This window comes from Eretmochelys imbricata, chromosome 4 (genome assembly GCF_965152235.1).
Source record: "Eretmochelys imbricata isolate rEreImb1 chromosome 4, rEreImb1.hap1, whole genome shotgun sequence".
Classification (NCBI taxonomy): domain Eukaryota; kingdom Metazoa; phylum Chordata; order Testudines; family Cheloniidae; genus Eretmochelys; species Eretmochelys imbricata.
The window spans coordinates 34003591-34023842 of NC_135575.1; the positions used below are offsets into that span (position 1 = coordinate 34003591).

At 40.3% G+C, this 20252-nt stretch overlaps 1 protein-coding gene and 1 long non-coding RNA gene across 2 annotated transcripts in view; one reads left to right on the plus strand and one right to left on the minus strand.

Annotated features, from left to right (window-relative positions):
* Positions 1–20252, plus strand: part of NPNT (nephronectin) — a 90607-nt gene that overhangs the window by 48512 nt on the left and 21843 nt on the right. Inside the window, exons 5-10 of the mRNA XM_077815105.1 lie at positions 4724–4816; positions 8781–8900; positions 9748–9867; positions 11162–11296; positions 12254–12376; positions 16658–17116. Of these exons, the coding sequence (XP_077671231.1) occupies positions 4724–4816; positions 8781–8900; positions 9748–9867; positions 11162–11296; positions 12254–12376; positions 16658–17116 (1050 nt within the window). The remainder of the gene's footprint in view (positions 1–4723; positions 4817–8780; positions 8901–9747; positions 9868–11161; positions 11297–12253; positions 12377–16657; positions 17117–20252) is intronic.
* Positions 1738–20252, minus strand: part of LOC144263958 (uncharacterized) — a 46493-nt gene continuing 27978 nt past the window's right edge. The window contains exons 5-6 of the long non-coding RNA XR_013345884.1: positions 9693–9859; positions 1738–2175 (exon numbers count right to left, since the gene is read on the minus strand). This is a non-coding gene — a long non-coding RNA (uncharacterized LOC144263958). The remainder of the gene's footprint in view (positions 2176–9692; positions 9860–20252) is intronic.

A 20252-nucleotide genomic window follows, 5' to 3' on the forward strand; every position in this document is an offset into this window, starting at 1 on the left:
CAAGATCACAATCATATATAAATGAGGAATACGGGGGTTGCAGAGTGCTCCCCCGAGGTACAAAAATGTCTTTGCTTCACACACACACACCTCTACCTAAAAAGGCTAAGAAAGTATTTTTTTTCTGGCAGGCATCCTTGCATAGATGTTCAAATGTCCTGCTAAGGAGACAGAAAGTATAAGGTTACTTATAAAAATAAGTGTATGCTCTTTAGCTTATATGTCTTTGAAGCTTCAGAGTCAGTTAAAAACTGCAGGTTGAGGAGCCAGGCAATGACTTCTAGCTCAGGTACCATCATGCTAGCGGACATCATTCTTGGGTTAGTTGGCTGGTCTGCAATGTCTTTGTCTCTGCTTTCCTCGAAAGGTTAAGTATGAATATCAGACATAGTAGCGGTGTTGTGGTGATCTCAAGAATAGCACACTTTTTCCTTGTTTGCCTGGTCCATTGTGGGTGAAACTCAGACTAGTATTGTCCCACTGGACTTCCTGTTGTGACCTTCTGACTGAATCAGGGGATCTGCATTGTCCAATTCTGATTAGGTGATGTCAGTATGAATCTTAGTCCACTTTGGGGTTTCTCCTTTTAGGGTACTGTTTCTTAGTTACATCCACAAGACTGCTTTTCCACAATAAGAAACACTGAGGGAATAAGAGGAGGTGAAAACTCTTATCAAGATGATTTCACCCCCTTGTATTTAGGTGAACAGCTGAGACTCTTCAGTGGCCTCTTGACTGTTGTCTTCCTGGTCATAACATTGTCCTTTGACTTACAAAAGTACAAAAATAGTTCCTTACCCATCCACACATCCCAGCTTATGCTTCCTCAAAATGGGCAAGGCCTCATACACAAAATAAACATTTACTGAACTGTTGCCACCTCAGGGATACTGGATTAAAGGTTATTTCATTCTATGAAGGCTGAGAGTCAAGCTGCTTCAAAGCTACTTATTAAATCCATTAACATAAACTTATTAAATATATAATCAATTAAAGTATTTCCTTGATTTCTACAAGATTGTATGTCCACACTACTCTGATGCTGTGATCTGAATATGCAGCATCACTGGCATCATTAGTGTTTTGAAGCAGGAGAAGCAATTTAGACAACACCTATTAAAAGTAGACTAGAACTCTCTCCAATCTAACTTGCCCTATTTTTAAGATGTTTTACATTTTATAATTTCCAAATTTTGAGGCCATATCTCTAAAGTCCTGCAGTCATTGTGTGATTTCAGTTGACGTTTTTCACAGGTAAAGGCCTCAGTTCAGGAAAGCATTTAAGTATGTGGGTAAATTGAATTGAAGTCAATGGAATTTAGCACCTCTGTGACATACAATCCAGACTGTTGAGTAACTGCTCTGTAACCAGGGGTATCCTTTAAAATGCCTTGCTGCTCACAAACAGTCTCCAGCATGAACACACTCCCAGCTATGTCTGTGTGTCTGCTGCAGCCAGCCAGCCACACCTTGGCTCTCACCAGCCTTAAAAACTACCACAGGGTTACCCCAAATACTCCCGATCTCAGATTTCCCCCCCCTGAAATGTATGTCCTGTACTGCACAGCGCTCTCCTGGAAAGTGCAAATATACTGAGTCCATTATTCCTTTAAGGGAATAATATACACACAACTTGTTGCCCCAAATGGAGTTACTCAGACACTTCATCTTGAACATAGTTAATTAGATAAAACAATAACATAGGTTTATTAACTACAAAGAGATATTTTAAGTGAGTACAAGTAATAAGACATTAAAGTCAGAAGTGGTTACAAGAAAAATAAAGATAATGTGCTTACTGGTGCCTAATGTAATGAACTGTATTAGATTCAAGCAAAGTGTGTCACCATAGCAGATTACTGACCAAACTCTCAGATCAAGACCTTTTCCCCAGAGTCCAACCATTGCTTTGTCTCTTCAGGTGCAGTGAATGTGATGGAATGAGAGAGAGAGGGGCGCATGGGTTGTTTGACCCTCCTTTTTATAGTTTCAGTCCCCTGCTTGGAAAAACATTTCTAGTTGAGAACAGGAGCCAAAGAATCTATGTGGAAGGATAGTCCCGTCTGGTTTTTGCACCTGTTTGAACTTCCTTTGTCTTCCCTTCATGCTTGTTGACTCTGTTTACTGCTTAAATGCAAAATAAGCAGAGCACACATTCCGTTGTTCAGGACAGACCTGTGGGGTTTGGAACATGTGTCAATAACACCATCCAGGGAAACCTTATAACTTCACATACAATGTTGCCACATATATTTTACCTGGACAATACTGACCAGCAAATTATGAGTTTTCAAATGACACTTACAAGGCATACTTTGTATGAAGATCATTAGAAGAGTGTACAGGATGTGAATACAGGAGTGTTTTCTGTCACAAACTCCTTAAAGTTAAGCATATACATATGTGCTTTACTGAATCAGGTCCAAAAGATGTAGCTCCTGGCCCTTTACAGAGGTAGTGAGGTAATTTCGGCACCAAGCTTAAGTTATGATAGTGAAATAGTTTTTATTTTACTGACAATTTTTAATGCACATGTTTTTAATTGAAATATTCTCTCCTGCAGTGTTGTTAACCCAAAACTACCTAGAACACCCCACACAATTCATAATTAAAAGCTGAAAACCATGTTTTTCCCTTCTTGCTAAATTACTATAGCCGCAGTTTTAAGAGTCTTCCATTCATGTAACTGACCTCCAAAAACGCAGAGAGATTTATATAGCACAGAACATTACACACAATTATAATACAGGACTTTTATTAAGTTGTGAAGACTAAGGCATGTATGTATGCAGTAATATGTCATAGACAGTCACAGTCATCCTCTCCAGTTGTCTAAAATGATAGAAAAATCTTTATAGCCTTTTTTTCTGAAAAAGCAGATGGGGATGTTGTAGGAAACAGCCAGGCTGTTATTCAGAATTGTATCCTCTGATGTTTACTAATCCTTCTATGGCACACTGATTTCTAAATATATTTTTCTTTTAAAATATATTCTTTTCAGATTTGCTAATTCTTTCCTGACAGACTTCTTTGGAAATAAATGGTTCCCCCCCTTTCCTCTCCCGCTCCTTATTTCTGCTCTTATTTCCCCTCTTCTTTTCTTTCCACTCCAGTCCAACACTCATAAGGATGGCATGCTGTGATTTTACTATTTTGAGTACGCTGTGTTGATCACTTTAGAGCGTTACCTAGAGAGTGTTCAGTACAGTTTTAGATGCACAGTAACATATATTAGCTTTATAGTATCGTATGTATGGTACACAGACCACCTCAGGCTTTGGTGTCCTGAGCTAAAACAGTGTTAGACCTGAGAAACCGCCCAGAAACCCAGGATGCTAGATGAAGTATGGCAGATGGTTTGGTGGGCGGCCCTCTTGTCTCTTAGTATTGAGCCAGTGTTCCAGCATGGTACCAGTGACACTCTGTTACTGGAAGTGATACGTAAGGTTTTCAAAATTGCCTAACTAACTTACAAGCATAAGTCCCATTGTCCTCCTAAGTCACTTAGGCACTTAAGAAAATCCTACTGTCTTTTTGTTGAATTGTAAACTGAAGCCCTGTTCATAGCATTTTTCAAATCACAAGATTAGGATAATTAACACAGTGTCCTAATCAGATTGCAATTTGAATTACAGCATTCTGCCTGAATAAAACAATTCCCCTTATGTTTCCATTGAAGATATTTCAATTCCCATCCTACAATAAAAGCATTATTGTGCATTGTTGCTGGCATAGATGGTCTGATGCACTCATCTCCAGGGAAAATATATATATCTCTAGGGTATAAACCACTTTTGGTTTTGTCTAGATGAAAGTCACTATATGAATACAAGGTGTTACTGCTGTTATTAGATGTTATATTTAATCTATTCAGTACCCTCTTACTTCTTGTGAACCAAGTAAAGGATCACCTGAAATCTCATAATGAGATGCTGAACTTAACTGACTGGTTACATCTGAAAGTCACTCTTCCCAGGGGCATTGGAGTATAACCTTTAACTTCTGCTTTAGTTCATCAACACTAAATTACAGTTGCCTGGCACCTTTGTATGAGTGTGTTGTTAGGAGGTTAAATTGAGTTGGTAGCTAAATTACAATACCCTTCTACTAGCGGTAACAGAGTGCTCCCCATTGTTTATTTTGTGACCTTCGCACTTCAGTTTTGTTTTTTCAACCTCATTTTGCAGTTTGGGTCAGCGTTTGAGATAGATGGTAGCTGGAGATAGTTAAAAAAGGAATGCTGAAAATTTTAAAAAAGTTTACCAGCTTTGTAAGCTAGATGTGAAACAACCAGCATATTTTGCAAAACATATTCTTCAAAAATTTGCAACTAGCTCTATAGTGGTAGCTGTTTTCCTGGCCTAATACGTGTTGTGTTTGCTACTTAGTGAGTTGATATGTAGTACAAGTTATTAAAGACTCTCAAATTTGTGTTATCAATATAAAATGTTTGCAGTGTTTTCTGTGAAAGGTGATGTATTACAGTAGACAAAGGACGGTTTTCTATATAAAATTAAAGAAATACAGTAGCATGTGTTCCACAACTGATTTTCTGAATGCTATTGTTCCAGGACCAGCTTACAAACATAATGTACGTCTCTTTTTTCTTTTTTTTAAATGCAGCTGATAGTCTGCATTGATGGTTTTTGACATAATAAAGTAATACATCATTAGATGGATTTGGCCTTTTGACTATTATTATGCCTTTTCCCCCTTCGTGAAGCTGAGCATCTGTATACAAGCCCAACCGTTCGGCACAGTGAACCACCTCTGTTTCGCTCCCTGGATCATCATGCAACAAATGTGCCTTCAAGGGGTGAGAAAGTCCTTTATTTCAGGTGGTGTGCTCCTTCCACCTGCATGGCTTTATACGATAATAAGAAGTTCTTGCAAATGTACTGAAGTACGATGAATTAATGGCTGCCATGTGAAAGCCAGGCTTGCAGTATCATTGGCATGCAAAGCAAATATGCAGTTACACTTCCTTGATGCTGTTATTGCTGTATGCCTGTATTCTGAAAAGACTTGACTCTTGATAATCTTTTTAACTTCCTATTGTTGTTTCTTTTCTGCTTTGTTCTTTCAGGATTTGCTGATTTGCTTTTTCTAAATTCCTTTCTATACCAGCATAGCTAGGTCACTGTAGCTATGCTGCTATAACTCCTTAGTGTAGACACAACCTAGAGTTTTCCTACCAATCAAAGGAACCCCACATCCCCAAACATAAGTATTCTTTCGTCGACATAGGTCCATGTGCTGGGGTTAGACTGGCGCAGCTCGGTGCTTGGAGTGAAAACTTTTAAGTGTAGATCAGACATAAACCAAGAGCAATGGAAATTGTTTATCAGGTTCAGGTGAAGATAACAGTGTGATTTATTTTCCAGCTTTGTTTCAGAGAAAGACCATTGTTAACTTCAGAGTTTGGCTATTATTGTATTGTCTATTAGACAAATGGTGTGATTTGAATAGACATGTCTGAGGGTGTGCAAATCTGCGCACACTCTCTCTCTTTTAAGTGAAACTGATGACATACTGAAAATAAAAACTGATCTTTTTTTATGTATAGGTGATGAAGGCTTGAGTATTTTATCAATGGCTTCCTGTTCTAGCTTAATCTCAGTAAATTCAATAGTGAATATTTGACCTCTGTTCAAAACATAAAAACATATTCAAAACATAGAAACAAAAGTTTGAATGTTATACAAAAGAATGCTTGGGCTTTGTTGGGATTCTGTGAAGGGGCTAATTAAAGAAAACTAAGTACAGTATTCAGCATAATCTTGAGGAAAGAAACATGCCTGCATACAGAAAATCAATCTTTATCCAAGGTGATGCCTCAGAGCAATGCCCCTACACTAGTTAAACAAGTCACACCCAGATGTACCGTACACCACCATTTGTCCTTCCACTGTTTTTACATTTTTCATCTCTCTCCTTTTGAAATGTAATATTTATGCTCAGCAGCCTGCACTTATGTTCTGGACCTGCTTTCACAAGCTCCTCCAATACCCAACCTGCTTTTACATTTAGCACTTTTTAATATGTTACTTGCAGCTAAGAATGCTATTTTTGTATTGACTGTATAATTACAGCACTTAAGTTTAAGTGGTTTAATGGTAAAATTGTCTAGTTTGGAATAATGAATGAAGATCTCTGTCAGCAGTATAATGGGACTTGTTAAACACCTCATTTGATGTTGATGCACCTTGTATTTTTAATTCCATTATAACTTTCTTAAGGAACAAAAGGAGTGACGTTATATTAAAATAAAAATAATGTACAAGTTTTATTTATGGAACGTTCTGATTTTAAAACCTTTTACCTTTCAATCTTTTAGAGGAAAATTCTACTGTTTTCTTTTTCCCTTTTGATGGAGGAGTATTTATTCTAAGTGAGCTATCATTATAGACACTGTTTGAAATGCTAAATTGATATCTCTAGATAAGTAACCTGACCTTTTCTTAAAACCACCAGATGTTTGCAGTATATTCAGTGTGTTGCTATAGATGACCCTTTAACTGCTAACATTAGCCTGAACCTGTTTAAGAATAACATGACCTTACATAAACAACAAAAATATAAAGCATCTGAAGATGATGGAGAATGCTAATAGCAGGAATGTTTCTGAGCTGTAAACAGGTGCCAGAGAACAGGGATGCAATATGTATGCACACTGGCTGATTCATTTTTCCTCTTGCCCATATGCAGAATATCCATAAACTTCTGGAGAAGGGCATGCTGTTGCACGTAGTCTGAGTGTGGAGCTATATAGAGAGAACCATCATTGTGTTGTTAAAAGATTTTATGAAGAACCAAATGAACCTCCCAGTGACCGTTCACCTAGGAAATTGAATATTACATGCTGTGGTGTACAGAGTATATGCCTATCTACACTGAAATTGGGAAAGAAGCTACAGTAGTGTTGGCAAAGAGGGGTTGAAAATGCTACACCTGGGAAAATACAATTGGACAGTAGATCTGTTAGTAAGCCCATGGAGCAGCACACTGTAACATTTTAGCCTATTTTGAAAGCACTGGCTTGCAGTTAGGTAATCAAGGTGACGACAAACACTTTCCTTCCCACTAATACTGGGAGATTTTGTAGCATGAGTTCAGATTAAAGGATTAACAACAAACTATCTCTCAATAGCAAAGCGCAAAGGCAGAGGGGAAAAACATTTTTAAATCTAATGGAGCTGTACGAAGGGTCTTACTTTGGCTCTCCTTTGATGTTGAACCATTAGCATGACAGCCATGCTACCACTGAAACAAATCTGCATCTTTGTTTAAAGACCAGGCATCTTCCAAGTATTTACAGCATGCTTATCAAGATCTGAATCGAAAGCATTCAAAACCAATACTGGGACTGCTTTCACATGCAGAAGTGGAATTAAGGCTTGGTCTACACTAGCAACTTATATTGGTATAACTGCATTGCTCAGGGATATAGAAAATCCACACCGCAGAGTGATACAGTTATACCAATTTAACTCCCGGTGTAGACAGAGCTATGTCAATGGGATGCCTTCTCCGGTAGCCATAGCTACTGCCTCATGTGGAGGGGAGTACCTATGCCAACAGGAGAAGTCCTACCATCAGCATAGGACTTTGCTTCTGATAAATTAACAAGTTTTAAGTGAAATTGTGTGATTCACAAATGAACAACCTGACTATTTTGAGTAACCAGGTGCTTAGCCGGTATAGAGCAGCATAGCTACATAGACTTCAACAGAACTATATCGTTTCACATCAACTGAGGATCTGGCCCATAATGTACAGTACTTTAAATCAGAGAGATTTACAGGTCAGTAACAAGCCACAATTTCAACCTGTAATTACATAATAATTTACCAATTAGATTTGTAAGTAGGTTTATGAATAACAGGGTTTGTTTTTATTTTTACCCTTTTAAGATGTAAATTGTGGGCCATGCATTATTAGTTCTGTACTAAGTCAGTACTCCCTCTCATACCACCAGCATATCTGTGCTTTTCTCACTGAATTTGAATTTTGTGGGCATTCATAGTTCAGTCTTTATTTTCCGTTACAATTTTTTTGTTAGCTAGAGCTACAATTGTGGGTTGAACATTTTCATAATGTGTAATTCATTAGTTCCTTGTGTAGTCCAGTTTAAACCTGAAATCCAAAATCACAGGTAATCTTTAACACATACATTAGCAATGCCAAATACCTTCTTCAATAGATAGGTAAAAATATACCTAGCTTCTTCCTCCCCTCTCCCCACGCAGCCTTTTACATTTTACATTTACAGTACTCAGAAAACGTATTGGACTGACAGGTCTAGATAATGAAGTGCCAAATTTCTCCCCCGGATTGGTACAACAGTGGCAATGTCAGCTTTCCCATGCTGTCCCACTAATTTCCTCAAGCAATCTAAAGGGAATACCTCTAGAAAGGAGATGGTAATTCAGCCTCCATACACATTCAGTCAATGTCGTCTCTGCTGAAATTCCTGTTACTGCCAGTTAATGCTAATAGTGCCAGTTAGTGCCATTTCTGAGAGTGGAATTTGTAATGTGGACAAAAAGGGGAGTGGATTAACTGGTAAATGAACCGAACAACATTATTTACTTCACGTGGGGTACCGAACAGTGCTCACGTAGCCAAATCTGATCATAGTTGAGATGAGCTGGATATGAAAGACTCATCCCTTCCCCCATCTTTTCTCAACTTTTAAAGTACTAGAACAACTTTAAATGCTCCTTTTTTGTGCGTAATTTGTTTGTTTGCTTGTTCTCTCCTCTCCTTGTTAATTTCAGATCTAAACGAGTGTGGATTAAAGCCTCGGCCATGCAAACATCGATGCATGAATACCTATGGTAGCTACAAATGCTATTGTCTGAATGGATACATGCTTATGCCAGATGGATCATGTTCCAGTATGTCAAGACTCCTTAGCTTTCTTTTTTCAAACTCCAGTTAATATTTTTTAATCCCTTGAGGTGCTCAGTAAATATCTACTGGACAAGGATCAGTCCCAAGACAAAAGCCTCCTCGTTCTGAAAATTGTGCATAAATCTGGTAAAATTAGACTCAGACAAACAATAATAAATAATTTGATTTTTATTAGTTATATTACCCATTTTCCCAATCTGTTCTTCAGCTGTATAAATCGCTGTTATTCTGCCTCTGGGGATAGGCACTTGCTGTGCTCTCAGCAGCAAGACATGTGCAATGCTGCTATATTATGGCCACATACATGTAAAATTGTTAAAGCAACAGATGCCTGCTGGCTCCACAGTGTACCACTGTCCTGTGATCTTACTAGAAATCCAGTTCCTCCTCTCTCCCATAAAAGTAGATATTTTGAGTATATGAACAGAGAAGGAGTGAAAGACAATAACCTTTAATTAAAGATATTAAACAGGCTTCACTGCAGTCAGGAGTTGGCATTTTTAAACGAGTCCATCCATGAAGGATTTTTAGTGCATATTGGGGTTTATTTTCAGCATGGGAATTGTGTGCCACAACACGGCTAGCTAAAATCTGTACTCTATGACTTAATGTCTCTTATAAATACAATTTGTGAAATGAGGAGCACAAATTTACAGCCTATATATTTGCTTTTGAAGGGCCTAACCCAACTCCTGTTACAGTCCGCAGGAGTCTTTCCACTGACTTTCATGGTAGCTGGACTGGACCGTAATGCTCCAAAGATTTCAACGACTTACCTGTATGATGCTGAGTCCTTATATTTGGTCTAAATGTGTAACTGTTTCTCCCTAGATGCTCTTTCTTGTTCAATGGCAAACTGTCAGTATGGCTGTGATGTCGTGAAAGGAGAGGTACGCTGCCACTGTCCTTCTCCAGGCTTGCAGCTAGGGCCTGACGGTAGAACCTGCATAGGTAAGTTATTAGTCACAGTTACTGATTTCACTGTTTTCCTCAGGATATTTTCTTCTTGAACCAAAACACAGTTTCAATGAATTTATCACATATATAAGGAATACATCATAGTAAGGTGTGGTGTAAAGATTTTATTGGCATGAGTTTGGATAGCCATGTTACTCAGATTTTCTCAAACCAGTACCAGTCATGTATTCTGTGTATGTCGTGTTACAGAAATAATATTTTCAGAGAACTTTAGAGAGTTAAAAAAATTATTGGGACTATATTTTCATATCCCTTTGCCTGTAAAATCAGGTGCCATAGCTAAACTGTGCAGGACTCAATAAAACCTCTATAAATGACTTGAAGCAGCTTTTCTAGACATAAAAAGTCATGGTTTTAAGGACCAATATTTTGAGCCCTTCCAGAGATAGAAGCAAGTGCTGTGCATTCCACAGGGAATCTGGGAATCTTCCCTCTTCAGTAGTGTAAAGCTCCCATTTGTAGCCAGCAGGATATCAAGACATCAAGGAAGGACAGCTTCTCCACATATGCGGTGGTGTAGATATGATGATAGCCATGTATCTCTTGAAATTTACTGTACTTGTATAGTATAGAACAAAATATATACACACCTGTTCAAGGAGGACTATGTTTCAAAACATGTTGTGTCTGAATGATATTTCGGATATGTTTATTATTTATTCTACTTACCTGCAATTCAATGTATTATTTATAGTTTACAGCCCACTAATTAAAGGCTCCCAGTGCTTGAGAAATTAAGTACTACTCTGGATGTTTGAGATATGTGTTTGGGGCATGTCCCCAGTTTGTTTCTGCTTTACACCATCATCCTTGATGCAGAGTGTGTAAGTAACCATTTTCTGTCCAAGGAAAACCGCCCACTTCACCCTTCAAAATCTGTCCGTATTTCTGGGATTCTCTCTACAACCTTGAGCCAGCTAATATAAATCAATCAGAACAGTCAGTGTAAAGTAAGGCTACTCTTGGTAATTTCTAAACTTAACTCCCACCAATCTGAGCATAATGTCTATCTCTTTCTTGCTGTGCTTTCTGTGTTGGCACAGGAGATGTGGGATATAGAGGGAGCACAACCAAAAACTGAATTAAGGTCTTCCATATGGTAGCGCCCAAGCATTGGTATAAGGCTACCAGACTGGGGCAAAGAGGACATTTTTAAAAGATTTTTGACAGTTCGGATTGCAAATTCAATTTTTGAGAGTTGAAATCAATTTGAGGCAGATCATATCTTAGCTATATTATTAAGAATACAATTAATTTGTGTTTACAGACGTTGATGAATGTGCTACTGGGAGAGTTGTCTGTCCCAGGTTTAGGAAATGTGTTAATACTTTTGGAAGCTACATCTGCAAGTGTCATAAAGGCTTCGATCTGATGTACATTGGAGGCAAATACCAATGCCACGGTAATAAAATCCATTTATTTCAGTGAGTCTTGCATGCATAGAGCACACATATGTTTCCTGTAATACTAATCCAAGGTTTATTATATTATTATATTAGCTGGCTTATAGAGACTGTATTAATCACTTTATTATGGGCTGAAAACAGATTGCTTTAGTTTATCCTATATTAATTTTATGAAATAGAATTACATTGAATATGAAAATGAAAAAATATACATTTAAGCCCTGATCCTGGAAGTGGCTCAGCGTGGTATGATTTCTGTAGATTCCACTGGGGCTTCTTGCAAGCAGTTGCTGATCTGGGGCCTTAGTGAACTTCACTAATTTTTCTCAGTGCTTCAGCTGATGATCATATTAAAGAAAAGTGATGTTGGAGATTAAGTTGTATTGCTTCACATGTGACCATGCTTCCAGTTACTTCAATGTGAAGGCCCTGCACAGAGCACCTGAAGGTATAGGGACCTTGTTTGTGGCACTAGTATAGTGAAATAATATAAGATATTGTAAACAGTTTCCACCCTGGTATAATAGTGGTTAAAACACAGATATAGAGCAGGCTTAAGTTCTTTGTTGGATCAGGGCCTTATAAATCACGAGCTCAATTATTTCCCACCCTTACAGGTCACCTTTAAAAAGTGGTTACAGAAATTATAAAATTTACTTGTAGAAACTATCTGTTGCCACAGCAAAATATTAAACATGGTGATGCCAAGTTATATGCCTTATATAGGAGATTATTAGATGACCATAATAATCTCTTCTCGCCTTTTAAAATCTATGAAAAAGATTAATTTAGGAAAAAATTCTCCTGGTTTCACTGGTGATACAATGTTATTGAATTTTAAAAATTAAGAATATTTTTAAATGATGACATCTGCTTATTGTAGGGTTTTTTTGGAGGAGGGAAGCATGTTCCTTCTCTCATGTGAATGACTTTTATATGATTTTCTGTTACAGATGTAGATGAATGCTCAATTGGCCAGTATCAGTGTGGCAGCTTTTCACGATGTTACAATACACAGGGAACCTACAAGTGTAAATGTAAAGAAGGATACAGAGGCGATGGAATAAACTGCCTACGTATGTAATGTGCTCTTTTTTTTTTTCTTTTGGGGCTGGAGGGGTGTCATGAACCTCAAAGCCAAATGTCAAACACCAAGGCCATTTATTAGGAAAGCTGAGAAACATGGTAAATTTTGAGATGCAGTAGTATCAGTTTTCTCAATTTCTCTCAGCTGTTTTTGAAAGATAATAAAGGATCAGATATTGTATTCAAAGTTTTAGGAGTCTTAACATGCCTGGATAAAAATATCTTTCCTTGAGATCTTTTCGTTATTAGAAAGAAATCCAGTGAATCCTATTCACAGCCACATTCTATAAATGACTGTAATTGTTCTTGTTCTGAGCGAGTGCTAGAGTGTAATAACTGGGGTAAGGCCTGATCATATACTACCTCTTACTCTTTCTCCGTCTGTTGTATGCACTCTGTGAGTTCCGTGCCAGTCTCGTAGCTCAGCCAGACCCCAATGCTGAAGTGCTTAACTGAACTGGGGACTAAATTATCATTGTTTGTTGCATGCTACTGGATTTTAAAAGATATTTAAGTAATTAGGGGGGATTTTAGCCTTTTAGTATTTGGGGGACTTTATTAATGGATAGAGCTATTTCTGGCCAATTTGCTATTTCTTTATTTAAAATCAGGCATGAAAATGGTGAATAACAAATGGACGTACTCACTGTCAGATTGCGAAACCAGTGCTAAAGAAGGATATGATTTGCAGTTTGTGGGATTTACACGTAATCTTGATTACTGTCAGGTGGCAAACATGTAAGACTTTGAAAGGTCTGCCAAAATAAAATTAAGATTCACTGGAGACCTGGGTCCTTGGGGCAATCAACAGATGTCTCTGCTGATAGTACTAAATCTTTCAACAGCAATCTTTCTACAATACTGTAGATAATCAGATGGGGTTTGACTCTACTGAGGGACCAGACACTGGTGGATGAAATGCCTTTGAAATGGTTCTCTCAGACATGTTGGGCAAGAGACTGTCTCTTGGTGTTTCCACAGTTCCCAGCACAATGGGTACCCAACTTTCATTAGGGCCTTTGAGTGGTATGTAATATAAATAAATAATAAAATAGTAAAGCATACATGACAATTATTCTAATAATCACTCTTTTTTCCCAGTCACATACAAACTTTCACTTTTGGACACCAACCAAGTTAAATTTTGTCACTCTTTCTGATTGATTCTGGGGCAAACTGTGAGACAATATGGTGCCATTATTAGGTACATGGCACTCTACATAATAGTGAGACTAGATAGCTCTAAGTCTCCTTTTTGGGGGCCAAGATTAGGGTGACCATATTTCCCTATGCTGAATATGGGACACCTGGTAAAATTACTCATATTCAAGTGAGTTCAATGGCAATCGATCAGAACTATGCAGTACAAACATTCAAATTAATATCAAGCTGACCGAGCCCCTGTTAAAAAGAAATACTGCATAGTTGGATTCTTTTTATTTACCTTCTTATCTTTAAGGCTTTAGGGTTCACACAGGGAGGGGTGACACACACACACACACCCCCCCTTACCCCCCCCACCCCACCCACACGGGGAGAGGTGATACCTCTCTCACACATGGGGTGAGGGGGGTGACTGACCGACCCTGCCCTCCATGCCTGGCTGGATTCCAGGACAGACCCACCTCTCTTGGTACGTGGCACCATGTCTTCCGAGGCAACATGTTGGGGGGTGGGGGGCATGCAGGGTTACATGCCCTCCCCTCCCCAGATTTCAGCCAGGCTTCACACCAGAATGTGGCCAGCAGAAGCCTTTCATCACTGTGTGGGAGGGAAGGGACAGGAGCTGCTTCCAGCCGCAGGGGAGGATGAGTGGGGAAGGGATGACGTGGCCCATGTCTTTGCAGAACTCCTCTCTTCTCTTCCCAGCCCCCTCCCCCGCCACGTGTGACTGGAAGCAGCTTGTCCCTTTCTGCCTGCACAGTGTCGAAAGGCAGCTAACATCTCCAGGCTGCTGCTGGCCACTGACATAACCCGTCCCCTATCTACAGCGTGGGCAGGAAGGGGTTAAGCCCTAAGGATGCATTGTGCACCAGGGCCCAGGGAACCTGACTGCAGGGGCTTCAGCGAACCCTCCAGAGAGGTGGCTCAGCAGGGGATGGTGCCTAGGGGATGTAGCAGCCCCACGTTCCCTGGGGGCAGGACCCAGGGCGGAGGGGTAGGGAGTGAAGAGGGTGCTAAGCCTCTGCCCCAGGGGCTGCTGTGGAGCCTGCAAGTTCGGGATGTGAACAGGCTAGAAATCGTTCCCACTCCCTTTCCCTACCACTCCAGAGCTTAGCTGAGGGGCGTAGAGGCTTCCCTGTGCCAGTGCTGTGCAGGACTTTGGTACAAGCAGGGCTTGGCTCCTCCTGGCCAGCCTGGAAGGAGTCTGCAGGCCAGGCTGTTGGTGATCTGAGTACTCCGACCAGGGGCTTGTTGTCCGCACAGCCTTGGAAGCCGGATGCGCCCTGCCGATGGGGATATGGAGGAGAAGCAGGTCTGGGGGAGGGACGAAGGGGCAAAGCAGGGAGAGGACAGTGAGGGGGGAGCATGTAAAGGGCTGATGGGTGGGCAGCGCAGGCAACATGTAACTGGCAGCTGCTTGAGGCCTGCCCGCACTCATCAGCCACCAGAGCGCACAGCCAGTGCTGGCCAGAAATGGGACAGGGGGGTAGGGTCCTACTGGCTGAGAGCTGGCATGCAGCAGGAGCTGTGCTGATGACCCGGCAGGGTGGGGGCGGCTGGCCCCGTGCGCTACATCTTCACCCCACCACCAGCTTTGAGCCCCCCCTTCCATCATTTGCCACTGGACCCCCCTATTCCCCGCTGGTGGGAGGGCGGCTGGTGAATAGGGATCTGGCCAGCAGCAGGACCCTCCATTACTGATTGGTGGGGAGACAGAAAATACAGGACAATTTGCCCATTTTTAAGAAAAAATCAGGACACTTGTAGGAGGGCTTAAATACGGGACTGTGTCTTTAAAAATGGGACATCTGGTCACCATAGCCAAGATGACACCATCTTCTTGCTCCTTCCAGCTTTTGGCAGACAGGGGAATCTGGATGAAAGTGGCTTAGGTTCAAGCTGTATAAAACAGAGTTGATGCTTATTGGCAGGAAGAAGCGTTTTGAAGAACTGGTGAAGCCTGTAACTATTCCTCCAATCTCTGTCCGCCCATGGTCAAATCTGGAGGTCTTACTAGACTCATCTCTACTCCAAGTCTCCAAGGTAGCAAAATTGACCAGAAACACTTTTTTTGGACTGGACAAGAGATTGAACTCTTTCTTCTTAGATGTGGACCTTTCTCTTTTGTTAACTCAAATCTAGACCTCTTCTATACACAATAGCTGCACCAGTTTAACAAAAATCATTTAAAAAACCCCCAACAATTTTAGTTAGTTCAGAGCAAACTCCTGAGTTTAGACACTCTTACATTGGTTTAGCTTGCACTTCTGAATTTACTAATGCGAATTACACCAATATTACCTGGATGTAAATCAGTTCGGTGTGTCTACCTAGGATTTTTACACCAGTTTTATTATATCAATTAAACGTAGTTTAGTTACACCAATGCAACTTTCTGTGTAAACCGGGTCCTAGACTACAACATGTGGCATCTCAAATCAACTGTGAAAGCTTCTTGGAATGTAGTGCAGAATGTGTTTGCCCCATCTTTTGAGTGGGGCAGAATGATGTGAGTACTTTTTAGAGTCCCAATTATCTTGAAGACTCTCTCTGTCAGTCATAATCCCCTACATTCAAAGGTAGAAGACTTCAGCTATCATCCTAAGGGAGGTGTTTACAGGGGCAGAGCACTCAGTTGCCATAACTAGCCTCTGGAATTCACTCCTGCTTGGCTGGACAGATTGCTTATGAGAGCGTGCAAGTTTGGTCACTTTTAGAGCTCAACGTCAGATGTACCTGTCTGACCAGCTCTTTGCTACCTGTCCCTCCTGGCTAGGTTTTGCCACTTCTGTCCCTTAAAGTTATCCATTTTGGGGCTGCAGGGGATTGAGTATAGGCTCCCTATTTTGGTAATGGGTTGTCCTTAATCATTTTAATCACATAACTTGTTCTCAAGATACCATGATGAGAGGCACTTTATAAATGCATGTGATAATACAGGGGTATTAATACTAAAATCTGGGGAGATTTTTATGAGTGGAAAACCAAACAAAAGGAACTAATTTCAACAAATACTCTACATATATTCATGTGATATTGTAACATTTTAGTTTGTGCAGAGAGATAGTCAAATACCAATTGTTCTCCCATTTTCACTCTCTTTTCAGCTATTCCTAAAGTTATGATTGAACCATCTCGTCCATATAATATATTCAAGGGCAATACTACACTTCCGAAGGGCAGCAGCGGTATGACCAATAGGATTCCTGACATCAGAGGTACAAGACAGCCCCTGAGACCACCACATATACCAGCTATTATTACAGCAAGGCCTGCACCCAAGCCAACAGTACGACCTACACCAAAACCAACAATATGGCCTACACCCAAGCCAACTACTAGGTTTGTACCAAAACCGATGACAACAAGACCACCACTGAAGCCAGCAACAAGGCCTCCAACACCTCCACCATCTAAAACATCAAAACCTGCACCCACAGCAAGAACCCCACAGTTAACAACTGAAGACTCTTCTCTTGTTCCCACTGAAACTACCTCTCCCCAAGGAATTACAGTTGACAACAGAATACAAATAGAACCTCAGAAACCACGTGGGGACGTGTTTAGTAAGTACACCTATATGCTATTTCATTAATAGGATGTGTAAATTGCAGGTGAAAGGAAATGTTGCATTCTATTGTCTTCAGAGAATTATTTTCATAGATGGCATGTAGGATATGAAATTGCAAATGGTGACATTGTGATAGCCTTTACCACTGCAGTGCCGTATGGACTTTTGCCATTGGACGTTGCATGCCTCTGTGAATATGAAGTATGTTGTACCGCTTGTTATCCTATTGAAATATGTGCCATATTAAACCTACAGGGCCATACAGATCACCACTCACTTTAGCATTCAAGGGTTAACAGGCTTTCAGTTCAGTCCCCTGGCCTAGCATTGTTGAGGTCCATTGTTCTCCTTCTGAATATTTTAGACCAGGGGTTGGCAACCTATGGCACGTGTGCCAAAGACAGCACGTGAGCCCATTTTTAATGGCACGCTGCTGCCTGCCGGAGTTCCTCCCACCCCTACATTCCCACCTGCACCCCTCCCACCAAATGGGAGCTGCACAGGTAAGTGCTCCACAGCCAAACCTCCTGCCCCAACCCTGAGCCCCCTCCCTCATTCTAGCTCCTGGGCAGACCCTACACCCCAACCCCCAGCCTGCTCCTTCACCCCCAGCCCTCTGCTCAGTGCACTCCCACCCTCAGCTCAGTGCAAAGAGAGAGGAAGAGAATGGCCAGAACCAGGGAGAAGGTAGGTACCCACTGTGTGTGGGCAGGGCCGGGACCCCAGACTGGCAGCGGGCTGAGCGGGTCCGGCAGCTGGGATGCCGGCTGGCAGGAGCCAGCAGACGGAACCCCTGAGCAGCAGCGGGCTGGTCCGCTCAGCCCACTGCTGGTCTGGGATTCTGGCTGCCGGCCCCTTGCCAGCTGGGGTCCAGGCCGCAGGCCCCGCTCAGCCAACTGCCGGCCTAGGTGAACGGAACCCCAGACCAGCAGTGGGCTGAGCAGGCCGGCGGCATAAGATCAACATTTTAATTTAATTTTAAATGAAGCTTCTTAAACATTTTGAAAACCTTGTTTATTTTACAATACAACAATAGTTTAGTTATATAATATATAGACTTATAGAGAGAGACACACCTTCTAAAAAACATTAAAATGTATTACTGGCAAGTGAAACCTTAAATTAAAGTGAATAAATGAAGACTCGGCACACCACTTCTGAAAGGTTGCCGACCCCTGTTTTAGACAATAGGTTTAAAAGTTGAGATGTTGAGTGACTGCATGAATCTGAAAGAAACAGCACTTGCTGTATGAACCCCAGTAAGGCTTTGTGTGTGTTGTGTGGATTCATGTAGTAGTCTCTCTAATATTTACTGCTAACCCATAACAAAAACACACAAAAAATAATACTGAGGCTTGTTTTATAGAATGTGCCTACAAAAATCAGCTCATGATACTGAAGATGCTCACAGTGTGTAGAAGCGTCATTTTGAGAGCTTCCCTGAAAGATATTGCAGTATTTTTGTGCAAGCTTTACTACATACCACAAATGACATAGCTGATGCGTATAGTTAAACATGCCTGCCAAGAAATACTCAACACCCTATTTCATCTTTAGTATTGTGGCTGCAGTTAATTATAGAGGTTGGGAGTGTGTGTTAGATCAGCCCTTTTCTTCAGCCAGTAAAGCTGCTCAAGCAGTATAGGAGGAAAACATTTACTGTTTCAGAGCAGGGGACAAGCACTTGTGGGGTTTTTTTGTTTTGTTTGTGATTCTGATTTCTATACAGTAGCTTCTAGGGGTGTGTTCTTTATGATTACACAGTGAAATATTTCATTCTTTAAATAAAGGATTTGTTTTTCTGGTAATATTTTATCTGCTGCAGGCAGTTTGACTGTTTTGTGGTGGAGAAAAAAATGAACTAGAAAGAATTAAGGAAGATAAAAAGTTGTTTCTGAACTACTCAAAGGATCTTTAAAACTGTTTTTCAAGGGTCATTTTAAAACCATCACTATAACTTGTTCAGTCTAAGAAACTGAATCTTAAATTTAAATGTTTTCTGTAAAAATAGTGTCAATTTAACATTCAGTAAGGTGATGGACCCAGCAAGTCAATGTTCTTATAGGTCCTTTCCATCTCTAATTGCTATGATCCTACATTACTAAAGTATACTTTGTATTTCTGATGACTGATTCTGATTGCCCACAAGAGCAAAGTCTATAGTTAGGTAATTTCTCAGCCTAGTAATGAGTAACAGACACATATTTAGGCTGGTACAAGCTGCAGGTAGCAAGGAGGAAACATCTTTAAAATGTTAAAAGTAATGTTATATAAAGCTGTATCTGCCACTCCTAATTTCCTCTGTGTTCTGTGTGCCTGGAGTGGTAATACTGTCCTTTGTTCATGACATGTTTGGGGTTTTGTTCAGATAATGAGTGTTCTGTAATGGGGGTAAAATGTTCCTTCAGGTAGCTTGCAGCCTTGAGAAACTAAATGACAATTCCTCTTATAGCTCCTACAAGATTGCAGTTCTATCAACCTTATTGAAAAGGCATATAGAATTTAATAGGGATGAAATAATTTGGTTTCTACAAAAATGGAATAGGGTTCTACAGAAATTACTCTAAAAATCTATAGAATTCAGCAGTCAGTGATCTCCCGTCTACAGGGTTTTTTGAACCATCCTATAGAATTTTATAGCAGAAAGATAATTTTCTACTAAATTGTATAGGTCAGTTTAAAAAAAACCTATAAAATATATCGTTATCTACTAATTCTGTAGGATTTTTCTGTTTTAAGAAGTATGCTTTCATTTATGTAGAGATCAAAATATAGAGATTTGAATTCTGGCAGGTACAAACTGTTTTTAAGTTTGTTTGCTTTTTGAATGTGATCTTAAATTATTGTAGTTGCAAGGAACCTAAGGAAAAGAGATTATCTGCGGTGTGTATCGTATTTTGTTCATGAGTGCTCAGGAGTAGCCATTAGTAGTTTGTGAAATATATACACAGCCTGAGATCAGTTGTTTATCCTTCAATACACTTCAGTACACAATACAGCCTGATTCTGAGAGAGCTGTGCACCTGCTACTGTCATTGACTTCAGTAGGCCATATTGGTACTCAGTTGCCCTCCATATCAAGCCCACAGATATGTGCTTTTTAGTCTCATGTTATCCCTTCTCTTCATCCC